This window comes from Mesoplodon bidens (assembly GCF_964165515.1).
Source record: "Mesoplodon bidens genome assembly, chromosome: 3".
Lineage (NCBI taxonomy): Eukaryota > Metazoa > Chordata > Mammalia > Artiodactyla > Ziphiidae > Mesoplodon > Mesoplodon bidens.
The window spans coordinates 177107904-177130208 of NC_138178.1; the positions used below are offsets into that span (position 1 = coordinate 177107904).

Consider the following 22305-nt stretch of genomic DNA (forward strand, 5'->3'; position numbering starts at 1 on the left):
TTTCAATTAAGGCAGCTCATAGTTGGTCTCTGGAGAAAAATCATCCTACCACCAAACAGATGGGGGCCTCCAGAAATGCACGCTCTCACCTGGACAGTGTCCGCAGTGCTGCCTGGCATCCTTTTCTGTTTTTCTAGTCAGCATTCTCTCCTGTTAACAGCAGTGGTATTTTTTTTTTAATTATTTATTTATTTATTTATTTATTTATGGCTGTGTTGGGTCTTCGTTTCTGTGCGAGAGCTTTCTCTAGTTGCGGCGAGCGGCGGCCACTCTTCATCGCTGTGCGCCGGCCTCTCACTGTCGCGGCCTCTCCTGTTGCGGAGCGCAGGCTCCAGATGCGCAGGCTCAGTAGTTGTGACGCACGGGCTTAGTTGCTCCGCGGCATGTGGGATCTTCCCAGACCAGGGCTCGAACCCGTGTCCCCTGCATTGGCAGGCAGATTCTTAACCACTGCGCCACCAGGGAAGCCCCAGCAGTGGTATTTAAATGAGACCTACTTCACGGTTCTCCACCTCTGCCCACACTCCTGGCATAGGATAAGGTTTCCTATTTCACAGAGAAAATAGAAACACCAGGCAGAAACTCCCTCTTTCCCAGCTGCACCTGCATCCACCCTTAACCTTTCAGGATTTCCCTCTTGTTACAGGACAGCGGGGTGCCTCTGCTGACCCTGCCTCTGTGTTCTGGGTCCTGTGTCCCTCCAGGGGCTGCTTCACTCTGTTTGCTCCCATCTCTCCCTTCTTTATCCGCCCTCTCTCTCTGCTGGCGTGTCACTAGCAGCATGTATAAAAACATACTCAAGTTTATACCCTCTTTTACCGAAAAACCTCCCCACCCCGATTCCCCTTCCTGGTACACCCTTTTTTTCCTCTTTACCTTCACAGCTGCATTTCTCTAAACACTGTTTAGATTCTCTCTTAACTTGATATTCACTATTTTCTCTCCTCACATAACTGTTATCAGTTTGCTTGTTCTCTGCTCACCCACCCTTGCTGCATTCACGTCCACTCCAGTAGCTGCAGTGACCACCTATATGTTGATGACCCCCAGATCCATTCCTGCAGCCAGAGCTCTCCTCTAGGATTTAGTGTCTAGCTGACAAAAGGACACCTTCACCTCAGCATCCCTCAGGTAGCTCGGGTTCAGCAAGTTCAACACCTAAACTCTTCCTTCCTAAACTTGAATTTTTATTTCTCATTGTGGTGACTGTCCTTCAGGTGCCTCTCTCTCCTTTACTCTGCCGTCCACTCAGACCCCAGGTCTTTTTGCTGCTGTTTCCTGAGTATCACTTGAGCTCACTCTTTTCTGTCCCCACTCACACTCTCCTAGTCCAGACCACCAGCATATCTCGTACCTGATTACTACACTAGCCTCTTGCCTGGTCTTCCCTGCTTCCAGTTTTGCCTCTTTCTTCCATGTCTGTTTCCTATATTGTAACCAGAATGGTCCTTTAAAAACACAAATAAGATTGTCATTTCCCGGGCTTCCCTGGTGGCGCAGTGGTTGAGAGTCCGCCTGCCGATGCAGGGGACACGGGTTCGTGCCCCGGTCCGGGAAGATCCCACATGCCGCGGAGCTCTATATATCCAGACACTAATATGACACCTGGTGTGTAACTGCCACCTGGTAAATGTTTGTTGAAACAAGTGGAAAAGACTGTGATCTCTATCTTGAATGAAGTTTAGGATGCTCCCTCCTCAATAATAGCCATTATACAGCTTACTTAGCAGTGTTTATGAAATGTGGCTATCCACCTAAAGTGAGTATCTATTTTTTAAAAGCCCCTTATTCTTAAAAAGCTCTTTAAAGATGTTATTGATCATGGACATTTGCTGTATAATTAGTGCTAGAATCAGTCTTTACAGTCGGGCCTCCATATCCCCGGGTTCTGCATCTGTGGCTAAGGAGGGCTGGCTGTACTATACCGTTTTGTATGATGATGGATTATGGTATCCACAGGGGGTCCTAGAACCAGTCCCCTAAGAAGGCTGAGGGATGACTACACCTCATATCTGTTACTGGTTATTAATGCTGAAAAATGAGGAATTCTGATTTAGCTCCTATTTTTTTTCTCTAAAAAGAATGTTTTCTTATTCATTAGGGTATATTAACTTTACATCATTACAAAAAGCTTTTGTGAAATGCCTGATTCTGTCACAGTTCTGATTATATTTTGGTTAAATTTCATTTTTGTCTTGGTGTTTTCCCTCTAGGCTGAAAATCTATTGTTAGATGCTGATATGAACATTAAAATAGCTGACTTTGGTTTTAGCAATGAATTTACTGTTGGCAGTAAACTGGATACGTTTTGTGGCAGTCCTCCGTATGCAGCCCCAGAGCTCTTCCAGGGCAAGAAATACGACGGGCCGGAAGTGGACGTATGGAGCCTCGGCGTCATTCTTTACACTCTAGTCAGCGGGTCACTCCCCTTTGATGGACAGAACCTAAAGGTATAAGAAGTGGTTGCATCCATGTTCTTCAGAAAGCTAAAAGGATTTTATAAAATGATAAGAGTTAATGTGTTAACGTTGTTTCAGTGGGGTTCTTGGAGTTCTTTTTTAACCTAAAAGTTGACTCACTAGTTTTCTTTCCTCTCTGCCTCCCCAAAGGAACTGAGAGAGAGAGTATTAAGAGGGAAATACAGAATCCCTTTCTACATGTCCACAGACTGTGAAAACCTTCTCAAACGTTTCCTGGTGCTAAATCCAATAAAACGAGGCACTCTAGAGGTAATCACATAAGTGGAAATAAGGAACAACTTTGGAGCGTCTTTAAAGTATTTTTAGAACTTTGCTTGGTTTGTATGATGTATTGAATATTATCCTGGGGTTTTTTAGGTAATATTGAGACATTTTTTAAAAGTTATCCTTTGAGCCATAATCGATGAAATGTTGAAAATAAACTTTCCTAAATATTGTGATTACCAGAATGTTTCATTTTATGCTGCTAATGAACAGTTCACCTTTCAGCAAATTATGAAGGACAGGTGGATCAATGCAGGGCATGAGGAAGATGAACTAAAACCATTTGTTGAACCAGAACTAGACATCTCAGACCAGAAAAGAATAGGTAATTATTCTGTGCCTGCATGTTGGTGTATGTACAAGTAACATATTTCTGTTTTGATTCATACGTGTATGCCTAAAATGGGGATAATGGGAAGTTAAGCATAAGTTACATGAATCAGCTTATATGTTTTGTCATATTTAGGAACTTATCTGCAGTTTCCTGTAATAGCACTCAGTAACTCAAAAATAAGCCAACTGCCCGTTTATGTTAGAAAATGTGTGATCTTTTGGGTCAAATAAAGGAAATTATTTTACCCTATAACATAATGATTTCTTAACCAAACGAAACACATAAACTATATTATACCCTTCTTTTAGATATTATGGTGGGAATGGGATATTCACAAGATGAAATTCAAGAATCTCTTAGTAAGATGAAATATGATGAAATCACAGCTACATACTTGTTGTTGGGGAGGAAATCTTCAGAGGTAAGAATAATCAGATAAAAACCTACAATATCCTTTTTGTGAATTATTAGCTCATGTAAACTCTTAGGGTTTTTTTAGTGTGTATAACGTTTGATAATATTTTTAAATTTACCTTTAAATAACTAACTCCTATGGCTATTATAAGATACTATTTTAACTTTAAGATAATAACCTTTAATAATTTGGCTTCCATTAAGTTAACCTATAGTCATTAGTAGTTTTTAAATGATGTAAGGTATCAGATGAAATAAATAGAGCGTTTTAAGTTTTTTGAAAAAGCCTGGAAGGAAGAACATAAATACTTATCCTTGTGTGAGTTTTTCCAACAGTCAGAAAAATACTTTTGCCTGAGTTTAGGGTTGTCATTTTTGTACACTGATTCTTCTCTCTCAGTGAACTACTTATGAGAGGTTTGTGTATTGTAAGTTTAGTTTCATAATAAACCATTTGGGCTCGTGTTGTGGTTTGCTCTGTTTTTCTCATTTTCTCTTAGCTGGATGCTAGTGATTCCAGTTCTAGCAGCAATCTTTCACTTGCTAAGGTTAGGCCAAGCAGTGACCTCAACAACAGTACTGGCCAGTCTCCTCACCACAAAGTACAGAGAAGTGTTTCTTCAAGCCAGAAGCAGAGGCGGTACAGTGACCATGGTAAGTTTGAGACCATTGAGACCATTCCAGTGTGTTCTCTCAGAGTCTCCCGTTAACCAGGAGGCCTCCTAACACTGGGAAGCATCCTTTTGCTTATGGACTACTGGGGTTGGAGTTGCTTGATTTCCCTTCTTGACATTGCAGGACAAAGCAGTCCTGCAGGTTCTGGCATATTTATCTCAAGCTCTGATCTCCTTGGTACACTCAGTAAGCTTTTTTTTTTTTTTTTTAATTTATTTATTTTGGGCTCCTTTGGGTCTTCATTGCTGCGCGCGGGCTTTGTCTAGTTGCAGCGAGTGGGGGCTACTCTTCGTTGCGGCGCGCGGGCTTCTCATTGTGGTGGCTTCTCTTTGTTGTGGAGCACAGGCTCTAGGAGCACGAGCTTCTGTAGTTGTGGCTCGCGGGCTGTAGGGCACAGCCTCAGTAGTTAGGGCGCACAGGCTTAGTTGCTCCGCAGCATGTGGGATCTTCCCAGACCAGGGATGGAACCCATGTCCCCTGCATTGGCAGGCGGATTTTTAACCACTGCGCCACCAGGGAAGTCCCTCAGTAGGCTTTTATTGAGTAAGACCTGACTGCGTAGAAGCCTTAGCCACATGTGACTGTTGAGCACTTGAACTGTGGAAATGATTTTCAATTTTGTCTCAGTTAAATTTATAAAGCCATGTGCAGCCAGTGGCTACCACATTGGACAGCGCAGCCCTGGAAAATGTATAGTATCCCAGTTTTGCCTTAATTGGTTTAAATTTTTGACCTGTGTCTTTCTCAGCCACACTCTAGCTGTTGGTGTGTCTAACCACCCTCACTCTTAGAAGTTTTCACCATAGAAGTGAATATTTCATGAGACTTAAGACCCTAAAAGATATGCTTACCAAACCTGACAGTTATTCTACCTTCAAGGCAGCCCCATTTGTTGGAATCCAGAGACTCTAGTAGGTGTGTGTTTATTCACATATTATTATTTCCTTTAATTCGAGCGTGCAGGAACCGCATTTATGTTGGCCTGGTCCTAACTTTTAAAAATACATCCTCACATGGAACACCCGTTCATCTCTTTGTTCAGTTCATTCCCCTTCTCTGGACTTTGTCCACCTCCATTCTTTCACCTTGAGATGTGGCACGTGGAATTGCACAGCGTGTTCCAGGTGTCTGCAGCTTTGGTTTTGCACCAAAAGTGATGACACTCTGGTTTCCATTTCTCTCCCTGCTGCTGCCTCTCTACTTGGTGTGGGCCAAAGCAGCACATTGTCCTGACACTGTCAGTACACTGTCTATTTGTCTGCTATTGTCTAGGGTATAACTGAGAGCTCAGAACCTGTCTGATGCCAGGATTTGTGCAGGTGGCATTTGTAAACCAAGTGTTGATCTGGGTCTCTGTCTCTTGTGTTCACATTAGTTGCTTACAAGGAGGGGTTTTCCGTGTACTGCAGAGCAATTAGCAAAATGCCTACGTGTTGCTCTAAATCAACCAGTTTAAAGGGAATTGTTCCTAAATCCTGGAAGAAACCTGGTGATGGAGTTTTCTCATGTCCCTTTCCCCAGCTCAGAAAATTTTAGACCTAAAAAGAGCTCACCAAACCCCCATATTAGCAATAAGGAAATAGGGCAAGAGAGCTCACCAGGTCTTCTGAAGTGGGAACGCCTGAGACAGACCCAGGATTCCTGGCCCCTGGTCCTATGGCTGTGTCCACTAACCCGCCCATTACCTCGTATAGTAGTGCTTTTATAATAATAATCATCCTTCTTTCTTGGAGCCTCTGATATTAAAAAGAAGTTCACAAAAGAATATTTCCAGAAATTCTGTATATAGAAAATCACTGACCCAGTTCCACATTCTTTGGGGATGAAGATAGTGATCAGCAAAAAAAAAAAAAAAAAAAAAAGATTTGATTATGCCTCTGGCACTGTTCATTTAAGTGCTGAAAATGAGATAGGTTCCAAATAATGAAATCTAGTAAAGCACATCCACTTGGTACCAAGTGAAGGCAGACAAGCCTGTAGATAGACCAACTTTTAGCTTGCCCTCCCACCCCATCTCATCTCTCCTCTTGTTCCCTACCTCTGGATGCCAATGATTTATATCTGCCTGCTTCTGTAAAATCATAACTTAATTTTTATTTGTGTTTCTTAATTTCAGTCCCATGTGTGAACTCCCCTGTATGTATGTACATTTTTTTTCTAGGAAGGGTGATCTTCATCAGATTTTCAAGGGGTTCTTTTATTTAAAAAAAAAAAAAAGAGGGGCTTCCCTGGTGGCGCAGTGGTTGAGAGTCCGCCTGCCGATGCAGGGGACACGGGTTCGTGCCCCGGTCTGGGAAGATCCCACGTGCCGCGGAGCGGTTGGGCCCGTGAGCCATGGCCATTGGGCCTGCGCATCCGGAGCCTGTGCTCCGCAACGGAAGAGGCCACAACAGTGAGAGGCCCGCATACAGCAAAAAAAAAAAAAAAAAAAAAAAAAAAAAAAAAAAAAAAAAAAGAAAAGAAAGTGAAGAATCACTGTTCTATTAACCAGTCAGTGGTATTGGGGAGGTTGGTAGTGATCAGAAAAAAAAATAAATTTGCATCCATTTCTCACATCTTATACAAGGTTGGATTCCAATTGGAATAAAGATGTAAATATTAAAAAAAGAAACTGGGGCTTCCCTGGTTGTTCAGCAGTAAAGAATCTGCCTTCCAGTGCAGGGTACTCGGGTTTGATCCCTAGTCGGGGAACTAAGATCCCACATGCTGCAGGGCAACTAAGCCCGCATGCTACAACTACTGAGCCCACGTGCCTCAACTAGAGTGCACGTGTGCCTGCGTGTCAATGTGCTCTGGAACCTGCACGCCACAACAAAAGATCCAGCATGCTGTAACGAAGATCCCACGAGCCACAACTGAGACCCAACGCAGCCTAAAATAAATTAATTAAATAAAAATTATTTTTTTAAAAAATCATATTTTGGGGAATTCCCTTGCGGTCCAGTGGTTAATTAGGACTCTAGGCACTTTCACTGTTGTGGCCCGGGTTCACTCCCTGGTCAGGGAACTAAGATCCTGCAAGCTGTGCAGTGTGGCTCAAAATTAAAAAAGGAAGAAGAAGAAGAAAAATCACATTTTTGCATGATATATCCACACCACAGAACACTACTCAGCAATAAAAAGGAACAAATTATTGACAAATACAACAATTTGGATGGATCTCAAGGGAATTATGCTGAGTGGGGGGAGACAATCTCAAAAGGTTACATTGACTCCATTCACATAACATTCTTGAAATGACAGAATTACAGAGATGAGAACAGATTAGCGGTTGCCAGGATTTAGGGAAGGGACTTGAGGTGGAAGATAGGTGGCTGTGGCTGTGATAGGGTCGCCCACAAGGTCCTTGAGATAGAACTGTTCTTCGTCTTGACTGGTGGTGATCACATGAATCTGCACATGTGATTAAAGTGTGTAGAGATGAATACCCACGCACATAACACACAGTGCAAGTAAAACAGGAGCAGTCTGAATGAATGAGGTCAGTGGGTTGTATCAATAACTGTTTCCATGCACAATCTCAAATCCTAAAATGAAAAAAAATCTTTTAATTTTCTAAATAGCAATAATAAATGTTTCAAAACAAATTGGTAGTAACCCTAAAGATTCAGAATGTCATTAGATGTATCATGATATTGAGAGGAAAGAGAAGTATTAAGGGTAGTATCACCCTATACTTGGCTGATTCTTTGTTTTATATGTTAAAATAGCCAAACTGAGAACTTGATTGTTGTTCTCCCATAAATCAAATCTTTGTTTACTTTTAATTCAGTTCTAAATAGTTACCATTATTTATTTATTTACCACACCATGCAGCTTGTGGGATCTTAGCTCCCCAACAAGGGATCGAACCCGGGCTCTCAGCAGTGAAAGCACAGGGTCCTAACCACTGGACCACCAGGGAATTCCCTAGATTTACCATTTGGATTTTTGTCCTAGAAGTAGCTTTTCTCTACCCCACCCCATCCATTTTTTTTTAATAATTTATTTTTCTGTTGAAGTATAGTTGATTTACAATGTTGTGTTAATTTCTGCTCTACAGCAGAGTGCCTCAGTTATACACATATATACATTCTTTTTCATATTCTTTTCCATTATGGTTTATCTCAGGATATTGAATATAATTCCCTGTACTATACAGTGAGACCTGGTTGTTTATCCATTCTATATGTAGTAGTTTGCATCTACTAACCCCAAGCTCCCAGTCCCTCCCTCCACTGCCCTCTTCCCCCTGCCATCCATTTTTTAATAGACCTAAAATATAGAGGCTTTTCTACCATAAATGATGAGCATTTGGTGCTGTTCCTTAAGATTACCACTGGACGTCATATATAATGAATATACTAGTTATCTCGTTCATTTCCAAAATTCTTTGAACTCCGAATCTCCTGTGTCATCAGAGTCCCTAGGTGATTTACTGCAGGACATCAGTTAATTGCCCACCTGGGATGTCCCTAGGCATCCTCCTCCTGGGAGGGGGTCTGACCGGGAACATCCACCCATGTCCTCCCTGTCACTTCCATGAGAAACATGCTTTCTTTTGCTTATACTGCCTCTGCCTCTCCTTGTCTACTCAAATTCCTGTTTACCTAGAAGGTTATGAGTGCTTTAAAAAAGATGCAAGATAAAACTTCAAAGGAAAGAGCCTGTAAATCTGTGCTGTTCTTTTCTAAAAGGTGACAGTATCTCTTACACAGACAGGATGAAATTCACTCAGATGTATAGACACCAGGTGAACCAGTGCATTCTGCATGATGTGTGTGCATCAAGTTAGTTTGATTATTTATCTGTCCAGTAACACCCTGTGAACATGTTTCAGAAAGACAACTATATAAGCTTATTAGTTAAAAAAAAAAAAAAACTTTAAAAAAGTAGAATGTTAGGGACTAATAAGTGAAATTTTAAAATTGAATTCAGGACTTCCCTGGTGGTACAGTAGTTAAGAATCTGTCTGCCAATGCAGGGGACGCGGGTTTGGGAAGATCCCACATGCCACAGAGCAACTAAGCCCGTGCGGCACAAGTACTGAGCCTGCGCTCTAGAGCTTGCGAGCCACAACTCCTGAAACCCGTGCACCTAGAACCCGTGCTCCGCAACAAGATAAGCCACTGCAATGAGAAGCCCACACACCGCAACGAAGAGCAGCCCCCGCTCACCACAACTAGAGAAAGCCCACGTGCAGCAACGAAGAGCCAACGCAGCCATAAATAAATAAATTTATTTTTTTTTAAAGTGGTTAGGTAATTTTAAAAAAATAAAATAAAATTGAATTCATTGCATAGGGAAAACATTATACATGAATGGGAAGCATCTTAGAAGATTTCTACTGTCTTATATTTTCTTAGATGAATAGAAATCTTGGGTCATCTTATAAAGTGTTCATTTTCACAGGATAAAACATAAAACTATATTCTGACTTTTAAAAAGTGAACTCTGTATTTTAGCTGGACCGGCTATTCCTTCAGTTGTGGCGTATCCGAAAAGGAGTCAGACCAGCACTGCAGACGGCGACCTCAGAGAAGATGGAGTTCCCTCCCGGAAACCAGGCGGCAGTGCTGCTGGAGGAAAGGGAGTTGCTCCAGCCAGTCCCATGCTTGGGAGTGCGAGTAATCCCAACAAGGCGGATATTCCTGAACGCAAGAAGAGCTCCACCGTCCCCGGTGTAAGTATTGTCGGACTGTAGGGCAGGCTAGGGTTGTAGGATTGAAATGATAAGACATTTTGCTCCTGTTTGTTCATCTGCCTACAAAGCCCTACCCACTGGGCCACCAGGCACAGTCTCAGCCTGTAAGGATCACTTGCTCTGTTGCACGTATTTCTTGTTGAGCCGTATCCCACTGGATGAGTGATCAGATCCTTTATGTCAAGGGCTGTTTTTAGTTACTCCATAAACATCTGCTAAACTTCAGACTGTATCAGGTGCTGAGATATGGAAAGACGTCATAATCTAACAGAGGAAATGAATAAAACCAAATGGGGACAGTGCAGACAGGTGATGGCAAACAGAAACCTGATGGAGTCTGTACAGGGCACTGTGAGCTCTGACTGCCAGAGATTTGGTGTTTGCCCTGCATCTCAAAGGGCTCTATCTATACAGAGTGTTGACTGAGTCCTTACCATGTGCCAGGGACCATGCTGAGTGCTTTTTCATGTATTAGCTAAATGTTAAAAGTGAAGAAATTGAAGAAAAGTTAGGTAATTGTCTAAAATTATACTGCTAAACTGAATCCGTCCGTCTCTTAATCCCTGCCCTGAGCAAAATCTCCCTAGGAGTAGGTAGTATTTGTTAAATTGAATCTATTCAGTTTCAGAAACTTCTTGGTGAATTGAAATGTGTTCTCTCTGACCTAGCATAGTGATTATTATTCTTAGCACTCCAAAAGTAATTTTTTTAATGATTTGATGTTTGTATTTATTGTGAAATGATCTCTAAGTCTAATTAACATCCGTCACCATACACAGTTACAGAATTTTTTTCTTGTGATGAGAACTTCTTAGATTTACCCTCTTGGCAACTTCCAAATATGCACTACAATATTGTTCACTAGAGTCACCATGCTGCACATTGCATCCCCAGGACTTATTTATTTTATAATTGGAAGACTCACAAAGTAATTTAAAAAAGAATTTGCAGAGAATGAACAATTTTAAGCATATTCTGTAACCACATTTTTCCCTAAAAGTTAGCGGTGATAAAGCCTTCCCTCTACCCTAAAGAAACCCCAAACTGAGGAGCCCACATGGAATCCGTGCTGCTCCCTTTGGCCGGTTCTTGGAGAGGGGCTTATAAAGGAACCTAGAAGGTTTTGTGTGTTCCATCCTTTGACATTGTGCTTTATCAGAGTAAACGCTGTGTGGAAAGGTTTTTTATTTGGCTTCCTAATGCAGTAAAATTGGATCGTCATTCCATAGCCCTGCAATTTAAATTCAGCCTCCAATTTTTGTTGACAGTTACCAGAAGAAGAAAAAGACTTTGTTCCCTGCCTTCATAACTTCCATTCCTTCACTCTATTCATCTGCACACCCCCCTTTTGAAAGTATATCCCAAGCATTATTAGCCACTCATACATGATTATTTATAAAGGAAAGTATGTTATTATAATTTTCTCCCATTTGTTTTCAGCTTCCCTATACATGATCTGCTCATGCTGTATTAAAGGTGGCTGCTTTTATCTTTGTTTTAAAATTGTTATCTGATAAAAGTTTTTACTTGTGACTTTTGTTCCTTGCTTTTTAATTTTGAAAGTATTAGCTTTTTACAAATTGATGTGAAATTCACATGACATATAATTAGCCATTTGAAGCATACTATTCAGTGGCATGTAGTACATTCACAGTGTTGTGCAGCCTCTACCTCTCTCTAGTTCTGAAACACTTCAGAGCACCCTGTGCTCATTAAGTAATCACCCTCTCCAATCCTCTCTTCCCCAGCCCCCGGCAACCAGTAATCTGCTTTCTCTCCCAATAGGTTTACCTATTCTGGAGATTTCATATAAATGGACTTATACAAGCCTCTTGTGTCTGCCTTCTTTTACTCACCGTAATATTTTCATGGTTCTTCCAAGTTGTTGGGTGAACTCATTCCTTTTTATATGCCACAGTTTGTTTACCTTCTTACTCGTTGATGGACATTTAGATTGTTCCTATCTTTTGGTTATTATAAATAATGTTGCTGTAAGGATTTGTGTACAAGTTTGTGTACCGCACCTGCCGTATTTGAGTCTCTATTTCTCCACATCCTTGCCGATACTTGTTATTTTGGTTTTTTTTTTTTGTTTTTTTTTTAAGAAGATGTTGGGGGTAGGAGTTTTTATTAATTTATTTATTTTTGCTGTGTTGCGTCTTCGTTTCTGTGCGAGGGCTTTCTCTAGTTGTGGCAAGCGGGGGCCACTCTTCATCGCGGTGCGCAGGCGCCTCTCACTATGGCGGCCTCTTGTTGCAGAGCACAGGCTCCAGACGCGCAGGCTCAGTAGTTGTGGCTCATGGGCCTAGTTGCTCCGTGGCATGTGGGATCTTCCCAGACCAAGGCTCGAACCCGTGTCCCCTGCATTAGCAGGCAGATTCTCAACCACTGCGCCACCAGGGAAGCCCTTTCTGTCTTTTTTAATTATAGCTGTCCTGGTGGGTGTGAAGTGGTACCTCATTGTGGTTTTGATTTGCGTTTCCTAAATGACCAGTGATGTTCAGCATCTTTTCATGTGTTTATTGGCTATTTGTATGCCTTCTTTGGAAAAATGTCTATTCAAGTCCTTTGCCCATTTTTAAATTGGGTTGTTTGTCATCTTGTGGTTGAGTTGTAAGGGTTCGTTATATATTCTGGATATTAAACCTTTACCAAATATAGGATTTGCAAATGTGTTCTCCTATTCTGTAGGTTCTCTTTTCACATCCTTGATAATGTTCTTTGATGCACAAAAGCTTCTTATTTTGATAAAGTCCAGTTTATTTTTTTCTTTTTGTAACTCATTTTGGTGTGTGTGTTTTATCTGAATCTCTCGTCAAATCCAAGGTCATGTAGATTTATTTACCCGTCTTTTTCTAATAGTTTTACAGTTTTAACCCTAATATTTATTTTTTTAATTTTTTTAATTTTTGTTTTATTTGTATATTTACCTTATATTTATAATCCTTGCTTTTTAATTTTTTACTTTGAAAGTATTACCTTTTAAAAATAGTGGATCTCTCTGTCTGCTTTGTTTTAAATAATCCATGAGTTATTACTCTGTAGATTATTATAGCCAGCTTTTCAAAGTCACTTTACCATAGCCATTTTTCATTATTGCAGAAACATTGGAGGGTAGGAAGGAGGGTGGAGGTTGCTGCCTTCATCCTCTTCTCTGATCTAGTGACCAGTACTGTTGATATTTTAGTGTAGGTATATTTAAAGAGTATTCACGTTTATTTAAATTAGGTGGGGTTTTTTTCCTATTGTACTATACTTACTAAATAGTTTAAGACCAAAATGCCCTTTTTTTTAAATAGAGTAATACAGCATCTGGTGGAATGACGCGGCGGAATACTTACGTTTGCAGTGAAAGAACCACAGCTGATAGACATTCAGTGATTCAGAATGGCAAAGAAAACAGGTATGAAATTTTACCTGTTTGCAAGAAAATTTGTTTTTCCCAAGAGAAATGGAAGAATGATATTTGCTTCTCAGTTTTTATAGTCAAAATTCAAATAATAGTGGTAAGTATTCACTAATGGTAAGTTAAATTTGAACGCAGAGTTTTAGTGAGATCCTAGAATTCCAAATTCCTCTCATTGTCCAGAGCTTATCCTCCTGGCCAGCTGTGTGTGATGATTGGAAGGGTTGAGTTAAAGCAGGGAGCTTTCCCAGAGGAATTAGATGGTAAGCTATGGTTTAATTGTAGAATTATGAACAGGGAAATGGAGATTATTTTGTGCATATGAATAACTTGAACCAAGGCTGGAAGGGGGAAGGACGAGGACCTGAGACTGGGAGCCACACCTCAGGGAGATGTGGAGCACCTGGTGGGGTGGGTGAGCCTTCAGTCAGAGGTCAGCAGTGTGTCAGAGGGGCATGGTGGACGCGTGGTAACACAGTCTTCACCTGAAAAGGACACACTGGAGTATCCCAGAGAAATGGAGAGTGCAGTCTTCCGAATGATTTTAATCTGGTAGAGAGGCAGTCATACATTGGATAAGCATGATTTAAAATACTAACAAAGTAATGTGTCAGTAAGGAATTAGATCATGCAAACAATTTTCTTGGGGTTTCAAAATAAGAAACAGAGAAGTGGGATTAAGTACATCCAGAAACCATGGAGGAGAGCTAAGTTTGGGCAGAGGGAAAAGTGGGTGGGGGGAGTTGGATTGGTAGAGTAGTTAAATATATTGTATATAGAACAAATTTCCCAATTGGGCATGATTTTCCTTCTTTCTTTTTGGAAAAGTAGTATAAAACTAGATTCAAAATGGTGAGCTAAGGTCAAAGTGAGCAGATAAAGTTCTGGAGTAGAAATCCATAAAATAAATTCACATCGTCTTCCATTGTCCCCTGGCCTCTCTGAACATTGCTTGGTCATATCACATTCTCATGTGTAGCATCAAAATTGTTTTTCCTCTTTTTCTGACATTTACTTTTTGAAATTGCATTATAAGATTTCTGTTTCCTTTAGATCTCATCAGTCAAATGAAATGTTTGATCAGTAACTTATATAACAACCTAAGCAAAAATTCTTCTATCCTCTTCTGTCCTTAAAACCAGACTATTTTATCATTCCCCTCTTCCACAGACCACTTATGTTTGAATTGACATGAAGGTAAAAGCTTACTATGTGAGATTACATTCATTTTTCAGTGAATTTTTAGAAATATTTACATCCTGGTATTCTGTCTTCTGATTCCTATGTATGTGCTTGTTTTAACATTGTCTTTTTCGTATGATTAAGAACTGTTAATAATTTGAGTAGAGCAACTGGGCTAGATAGCTTGTAAATTAGTGATTCATATATTTATTTTTTAATAGTGGTCTATTTTTTGGTAAATTTTCTTTTCTTACAGTTACTTTGTTAAATCTATCAAATTTCTTCTAGTTCGGAGTGACTGAATAGGAGATATCAGAAGACTTAGAAGTTTCTTTCTTCTTCTTTTTTTTTTTCTTTTCTGGCCTCATGGGATCTTAGTTCCCTGACCAGGGATTGAACCTGGGTCCCCCACGGTGAAAGTGCTGAGTCCTAACCTCTGGACCGCCAGGGAATTCCCAAAAGTTTCTAATCTGTTATGGATTTTAGTCTATGGAACTAGAAAAATGTTGTTTCATGACCCTTCTTTTTACAGATTCTTCTGAATTGTTGAATTATTCTATCAGATTCCTTTTGAACTTTAGAATATACAGTTCTCTGAGGTGCAGAGTCAGACTTTTATTTAAAGGCTGTTAAGACCAAGGTCTAGGTCTGCTGCCTTGAGTTGTGCTTCTGTGTGTGCATCTACTCCTCTAATTCTCCTTCCCCACAGTTACTCAGTTCACTCTTTGGAAATAGTTTTAGGAATACTCTGATTGCTTTGGAGTCATTACCTGTCTGTGTTCTACCTGCAGACGCCTTCCTCAGTGGGGCTACCTCCTCCTTATACCAACCTGGGCCTTAGGGCATCTGTCAGCATCAGCTCTTTAAATGCTTTGCTTCTGAAAGTGTTGTCTTTATCTTCAGACAGAGCCCCCAGCCACACAAGCTGGGGCCCATGATTTTAATAATATCTGGATTTTCTTTTTCTGTCTTACAAATGAATTGAAAAATTGTGGGAAAATATTGGAGGTTTGAGTGCCAAACTGGTGGTCATATTTTTTACTTCCAGTTAAGGAAGGCATTAAATGTGACAACTTTCTCACCCTTAAAATAGATGCTTGAGTCATAAATTATGCACTGAGCCTTCTCTGTGCGCAGATGACTTCTTTGGCAGATTGTTGCTTTTTCCTCTCCCATGTATATCTTATTCCTTGACTACAATACTAGTGAGGTACAGGATGCCTGGATCTATGTTAACTTCTGAAAGAAGGACATTAATTCCCATTTTAGCCAGAATGTTCTGACATGGGATAGATGTCATATCAAACAAATTGAAAATACCTTTCCTTTAATAACAGTAAGTGGATTAGAATTTTAGAAAGATTATCAGGCATAGACATAAAACCAGAAGATTAACAGGAACTTCACACAATTTGAATTTTAAGAAATCATACTATTTCTGTAAGTTAAGGTTTAAAAAATGATTTTTTCCTTGTACCCAGAACTACTAAATACATAACGCAGTTACTGTTCTGTTTATGTAGGTTCCTGTGGGGTCTGTGAGCTATGGCCATCATTTGTGCCACTTTTCTGGGGGAGGAATTTTGTCCAACTTGATGCAGCCCATTGTGATGTTAGGGTTGTGTGTTGTAAATAGAATTTTTGTGAGTTTGTACAGACTTGGCATTCGGCAAACGTTTAGTGAGTTTACTGTTCCCTAGATTGAGGTGCTAGGCCTACTTTAGACGTCCAGAAAACCACATCTGTTTTGTTGCTTTGCTTTGTGGAGCTCGTGGTGTGACATCATTAAACTTCTAAAGAAATAATTCATTTAATTGCCTTTAAGATTATGTAAAAATTTAATAATTTGTAATGACTTCCTTTTTAAGGTCCTTGACTCTAAGGAGGGTCAGTTTTTTGTTGTAAAGTGTCTGTCCACACAATCTTGCCTCCACTGTCCAGCCAGGGAGCAATGGCCTCACAGGGAATAGACTGAGCATCTCCCTGCTCTGGATAAGGAAAGCCATTTCCTTATCCAGAGTCTTTGGGACCATTTATATCCTCCAGGGAAGATGCCAAATAACCCCTGCCTCCTCTTCTGCCCCTGCTTTTTTTTTAATGCATCTATTGATCTTAGCTCCTAATTTGGGCAAGAGAACATCAGCAGCTGGGCAGGGGGATAAAGTGTTTGACGACTCTTGACCTGCTCGGAACAGGTAATAGAGCACAAAAGACAGTTGTATTTATCTGTAACTTATTAAAGTAAAATTATATGTATCTATGTGTATGTATGTCTGTACGTGCATATTGGAAACAACAAAGCATTTCTTCAGATAGTTGAATCACTTAGGACTCTCTGTGTTGCAGGTGACAGAAACCCAGTCCAAACAAGTTTAAATTTAAAAAGGCATCTATGAATGCCTATAACTAAAAAAGGTCCAGGGATAGACTCAGGGTTCATCTCATAGTTCTGCTTCTTCTGCAGGAGTTCCTTGGTGGACTCAGCAGTATCCACCTTGACATCTTCCCACACTCAGCTCTGCTCAGGCAGAAGCCCTGGGGCTGTCTTCTGGGGCCCTGTTGGTCTGGCTCTGGCCATGTGCCCATCTCTTAATCTGTCACTGGCCAGGGTAGCTGGGAAAGTCTGGGGTGGAGTCAGTGACATCGAGAGACCAAGAACCTATTTCTACCGAAACAGAATTCAGGTGTTTTTGCCAAAAGGAAAAGACTGTGAAAAACACGAAAGTGAATCTGTGTTTAATCTTTACAAGCCACTCCCCCAAGTGAGAGGGCAGGATTGTCAAACAGAAACGCAGAGACAAGCAGATCTTCTTGAGCAGTTTATCACAAAGACCTGTCTCCTTCATATTGGGACTCTTAGAATTCCAGTGGCTCATTTCATTAATGTGCCTTTTCAGTTAGGAGACCCCGGGGACACGATGAGATTGCAGGCCGTGCTTCCAGGGCGCATGAGCAGACAGGAGTCACTGCGGTACAGTGTGGTGTCCAGTAGCGGGTGCCTGCACTGAATACATAGAGCGGACTGAGTCACTCCTGATGGGAGAGGGCACCGGTGGAGACTTCGCGGAGGGAATGACCTCTGGGTTGAATTTTGATGAAAATAGAAAGATGCCAGCTCTCCAGACACGGAGAATAGCTCCTGCAAAAGTTCTTTGACCTGATGCACGACCAAGCGACTGCACATCATCAGGTGGGCCCGAAAGTCTAGTTCCGGGAGGTAACAGTGGAAGGTCAAGCCTGGAGAGGTGGCAGGGGCCGAGCTGTGGGCACCTGAGGATGCTACTTGGATGCCAGCGTGAGGAGTTTGGACTTTATCCTGAAGACGCAGTGTGCTTTTGCATGGTTAAAAGCAGATGAGTGACAAGGTCAGGTTTGTGCTTTAGAAAGTTCACAGCTGTATGGTGGACAGATTGGAAAGTGTGGAATTGGAGACCAGTAAAGACAGATGACTTAGGACTGGGCCTGTGGGAGAGGGGAAGCGCCGCACAAAGACCCTCAGTAGAGGTGGGGAGGCCCAGGCTCGCTGAAGTGCTGTGAGGCAGTTGACACCAACATGTCCCAGTTGCTCTGGATGTGGGGCATGAGGGAAAGAACCTGATGTTTCTAGGTTTCAGGCTTTGAAAGGATTTCTGTAGAAAGTCACTGAAAGAGTATGGTCAGAATTCTAAATCCCTGATTATCTTTTTTTTTTTTTTTTTTTTTTTTTGCTGTACGTGGGCCTCTCACTGCTGTGGCCTCTCCCGTTGCGGAGCACAGGCTCCGGACGCGCAGGCTCAGTGGCCATGGCTCACGGGCCCAGCCGCTCCGCGGCATGTGGGATCTTCCCGGACCGGGGCACGAACCCATGTCCCCTGCATCGGCAGGCAGACTCTCAACCACTGTGCCACCAGGGAAGCCCCCTGATTATCTTTTAAAGGAAAGAAACTGCCCCTTTGAAATTCCAAGGACATGATGACTGAGCTGGAATTAAGGATGGGGAAACTCCCTTAGGTAGTTTTGTCCCATAGCTGTCTGTGCCAGGTGAAACTGCAGACATGTAGCCACTTCTGTTACTCTTTTTCTGTCTGTAAACAGTCAATTCACTCTTATTAGTTTTCCCACCTTGAAAAATGGGGCTCTGTTGACCCCTTAGGAATTCTGAGTGTTGTTTATAAAGAAGTGAAAGTCCTCTGAGTAGGAAGGTTTTAACAGGATACTTTTTAAAAATAAATTTATTTATTTTATTTTTGGCTGCATTGGGTCTTCGTTGCTGAGCACAGGCTTTCTCTAGTTGCAGCGTGTGGGGGCTACTCTTTGTTGCAGTGCGCGGGCTTCTCACTGTGGTGCTTTCTCTTGTTGCAGAGCACGGGCTCTGGGCGCTTGGGCTTCAGTAGTTTGTGGCACGGGGGCTCAGTAGTTGTGGCTTGCAGGCTCTAGAGCACAGGCTCAGTAGTTGTGACGCACGGGCTTAGTGGGATCTTCCCGGACCAGGGCTCGAACCTGTGTCCTCTGCATTGGCAGGCGGATTCCTAACCACTAGCGCCACTAGGGAAGCCCAACATAGGATACTTTGATAAATACAAACAACATAGGATATTTAAACAGCATAGGATACTTTGATAAATACAACTAGTTACTACTATACCTGTGATTTTACTAGTCCATTTAAAATATGACAGTGTGCTTTGGGAACAGGTCAAGAGCATAGTGTGCTCATATTACAGATTCACTTTGATTTGAATGGAGGCATCTCTTTTAGGGTAGGCTTAATTTTATACATAGCTCGGAAGAGATCGTCCCTCTCACATAAATATTCAAACGTGTATGATGTTATTTTCTTTAAAGCTGATAAACTTTTTAAATTGCTGTTTTAGAAAAAGCAGATACAGATTAGCAATTGCTCCAGAATCCCCAAAACAGGTTTAAGAGATTTTTGTTCCTTGACAAAGACGAGATGGTTTGGGGAGGAAGGTTATATGCTTTGAACAAGAGTTGCTCTTTTTGTCACTAGTCCATCATACTGTTGTTTCTGCCTCTGCCTGAACCCAAACCCCCTCCCAGCCTGATGGAAATGTTCGCTTACGCAGCTAGCCCTGCCTCTGTTTGTAAGACATCTTCCACCTGTCGGCTGCGACATCACAAGTCGATGTCCATGTCAGGCTCTGGGCGCCCCAAGATGATGTTACCTCCAATAGACAGTGAAGGAGATAACTTCAAGGCTATGTAAGAAAAATGCACATTCCTTGTGAAACTAATGTGTACCCACTGCTTCTTAATTTTGTGCTGTGGATTTTATAGTCCAAGATTTTGTTCCAGTTGTCTACAAAGTGTCCTTCCTGTGTGTGGTTTTAGTTCAGCACATCCTGTCTCATGGTGTCCCTGGTCATCTTTGTGTCTTCATGCCTTTGCACACTATAAAGGGTGTAAGAAGTTCCCCCTTCTTTCCAGGTTGCTTTCAGCATGTGGCATTTTACAGCACTTATGCCATTTTTGTGCTTCCAAAACTTTTTAGTTGCCTATTCTTCAGTTTCACCTGCATAGCCTTTATTTCTTTTGTATTGGCAAGGTTCTCTGCATGTAAGCAATTTGAGAGGGAAGCAAAGGAAAAAAAGCTTGAGTTAGCTGTTCTTTGTTCTAGAATTTCCCTGCATTAATCTTGTCCTTGAAAATATGTGTGTACTGTTCCCTTAAACTCCATGAGGTTTTGTTTGATTATGTACTATTCCTTTGGTACCCTTTGCCATTTAACTTACCTTTTGCTCCTAAGTCCTCTAAAATACCCCTTGGATCTGGATTTATATAACTGGTTTTCTCCACTCTATATCAAAGGTATATTGTGATTGTAAATGTTTGTGTGCCATGTTTGCTACAAAGCCAGGGTTTTGTGAACAGAGACTAAGAATCTGTCATTTTCTGATCTCAAAGCACTATTCCTGACCAGAGAGCTCCAGTTGCTTCAACACACAGTATTAGCAGCGCCACCACCCCAGATCGAACCCGCTTCCCAAGAGGCACTGCCAGTCGTAGCACTTTCCACGGCCAGCCCCGGGAGCGGCGCACTGCCACGTATAACGGCCCGCCTGCTTCACCCAGCCTGTCCCATGAAGCCACACCATTGTCGCAGACTCGAAGCCGAGGCTCCACTAATCTTTTTAGTAAATTAACTTCCAAACTCACAAGGAGGTAAGTGCCTAGGTGGTGCTGGTTGGTTGGAGCAAACACAAGGGCAAAAGGAGAAGTATCATCTTCCTCGTTGTGTGAAGCCACTGCCCAGATGCTTTTCATTTTGTCTTTAGCTGACATTTTTCTGGTTTGCATATCTAACGCTATACTTTTAAAACCTTTCAGAAGAGAAATTACAGAGCTCAGAGTCTTTTCACAACATTAAAAGTTCTCTAGCACTTGGGAGGTTGTTGTTGTTTAATTACTTTTCCTTTTAATCTCACATCTCTCTACATGGCGTGTGCACTTCAGTTTAGCAAAACCCCAGATCCAGTGTAGTCCGGGGGCTGGCACCCCAGAAGTAGCCACTGAGGAAGACGTGTATGGTGTGATCATCCCTAGACACGGAGGAGAGAGACATTTCCTCTTCTCTTGTTGCGTTCCAGTGTCGTTGAGGAGCACCAAGTTTCTTTGAGCTTCAGTCTTGAAATTGTTCTCTCTGTTGGCCTGAGTTATAATGAGAACAAGGTAACATTCTGTATTGAATAGTTTTGGAGATAAAATCCTTGCCTTATTCTCAGGAAGAAGCTAGTATCTGGTCCTGTATAAAATCTTTTGTATGTCCTGTAGACTGTCATTTGGGGCCTTGGGAAATCTCTAAAGGTCCCTTGAGGTACTTTTTATTTCCAGAATCTAGTTTAGAGGTTGCAAAGCCTAAAAACATTGGCTGCTATAAGAGGAAAAAGAAAAGATACCAGTCTGCATTATAAGCAAAGGCACCTTTAGCCAGGACGACACCCAGGAAACCTGAGAGCCCCTGCAGTTCCAGGACACCCAGAGGAAATTCTTTGAACTTAAGCCTCTCTGTGGATTAGTCTGTCCGAGGTGTCCTGCAGGTTTTGCCTGTTACAGACCCTCTGATTCATCACTTGTGTCTTCTTCACAGAACAACAGTGGGGTCTTCCCAGAGTCTAAAATGATACACGCCCTCCTCCTCCTCCTCTCTTCTCTGACTCCCTGTGGCCCATTAGCCTACTGATCTGTTCCGTGCCGTCTTCTTTATTTAACCTGTAAGCTAAATATCACTTTTCAGTCTCCCCCAGTAATTTTATTTTAAATCAGTCATCTAAAACTCAGACAAGTCACGTTAAACTGTCTTTCCCCAGATGATCTGTTCATTGTCAGGATGTCAAATACCAGCTTAGGGAGGACTCCTGATACCCACTGGCATTGACTAGAGGTCAGAGGAGTCCAGGGTTTCTGGTCACCCTATTACTCTCTTAGACCCTTTGCTGAGACGTCCCATCCCGGGCTGGGCAGAAGAGCAGAATAGTCTGAAGGGCCTTGCCAGATTTGGGGCACCCATTTGTGGCCAGCAATAAAGACAATGAGTTCAACCCAAGAAGAGTCTGATGACCCCCAAAATAATGCACTGCTTCCTTTCAGGGTCATCCCAGGTGCTGTCCCCAGCCTCCCTTAGCTCCTTCCTTGGAGCCTAGGCTGCTTAATGTCAACTGATATTTTGCCCTCTGGTCCCCGAGCACAGAAGGGATGTGTGGCAGTCAGGTCTGTCTAAGCTCCAGTCACAGGACAGTCAGCTTTGTGTCCTTACACTTTGGTCAATAATGGGCTCTTTTTTTTTTGGTTTTTTTTTTGGTCATCTTAATACTATCATTGATAAAGATAACATCAGCCACAGTATACTGAATGCTTCCTATGTGCTAAG

The 22305-nt window shown here is 41.8% G+C and overlaps 1 protein-coding gene across 6 annotated transcripts in view; it reads left to right on the forward strand.

Moving 5' to 3' along the window:
• Window positions 1-22305, forward strand: part of MARK3 (microtubule affinity regulating kinase 3) — a 109417-nt gene that overhangs the window by 79289 nt on the left and 7823 nt on the right. For 4 of the 6 annotated variants that reach the window (XM_081227171.1, XM_081227173.1, XM_081227170.1 and 1 more), the window contains 8 exons: window positions 2214-2450; window positions 2610-2729; window positions 2970-3069; window positions 3387-3499; window positions 3993-4146; window positions 9612-9829; window positions 13150-13253; window positions 20343-20600. In XM_081227171.1, coding sequence (XP_081083297.1) covers window positions 2214-2450; window positions 2610-2729; window positions 2970-3069; window positions 3387-3499; window positions 3993-4146; window positions 9612-9829; window positions 13150-13253; window positions 20343-20600 — 1304 coding nt within the window. The remainder of the gene's footprint in view (window positions 1-2213; window positions 2451-2609; window positions 2730-2969; window positions 3070-3386; window positions 3500-3992; window positions 4147-9611; window positions 9830-13149; window positions 13254-20342; window positions 20601-22305) is intronic. The other 2 variants (XM_081227172.1, XM_081227174.1) reach the window with 1 other exon arrangement.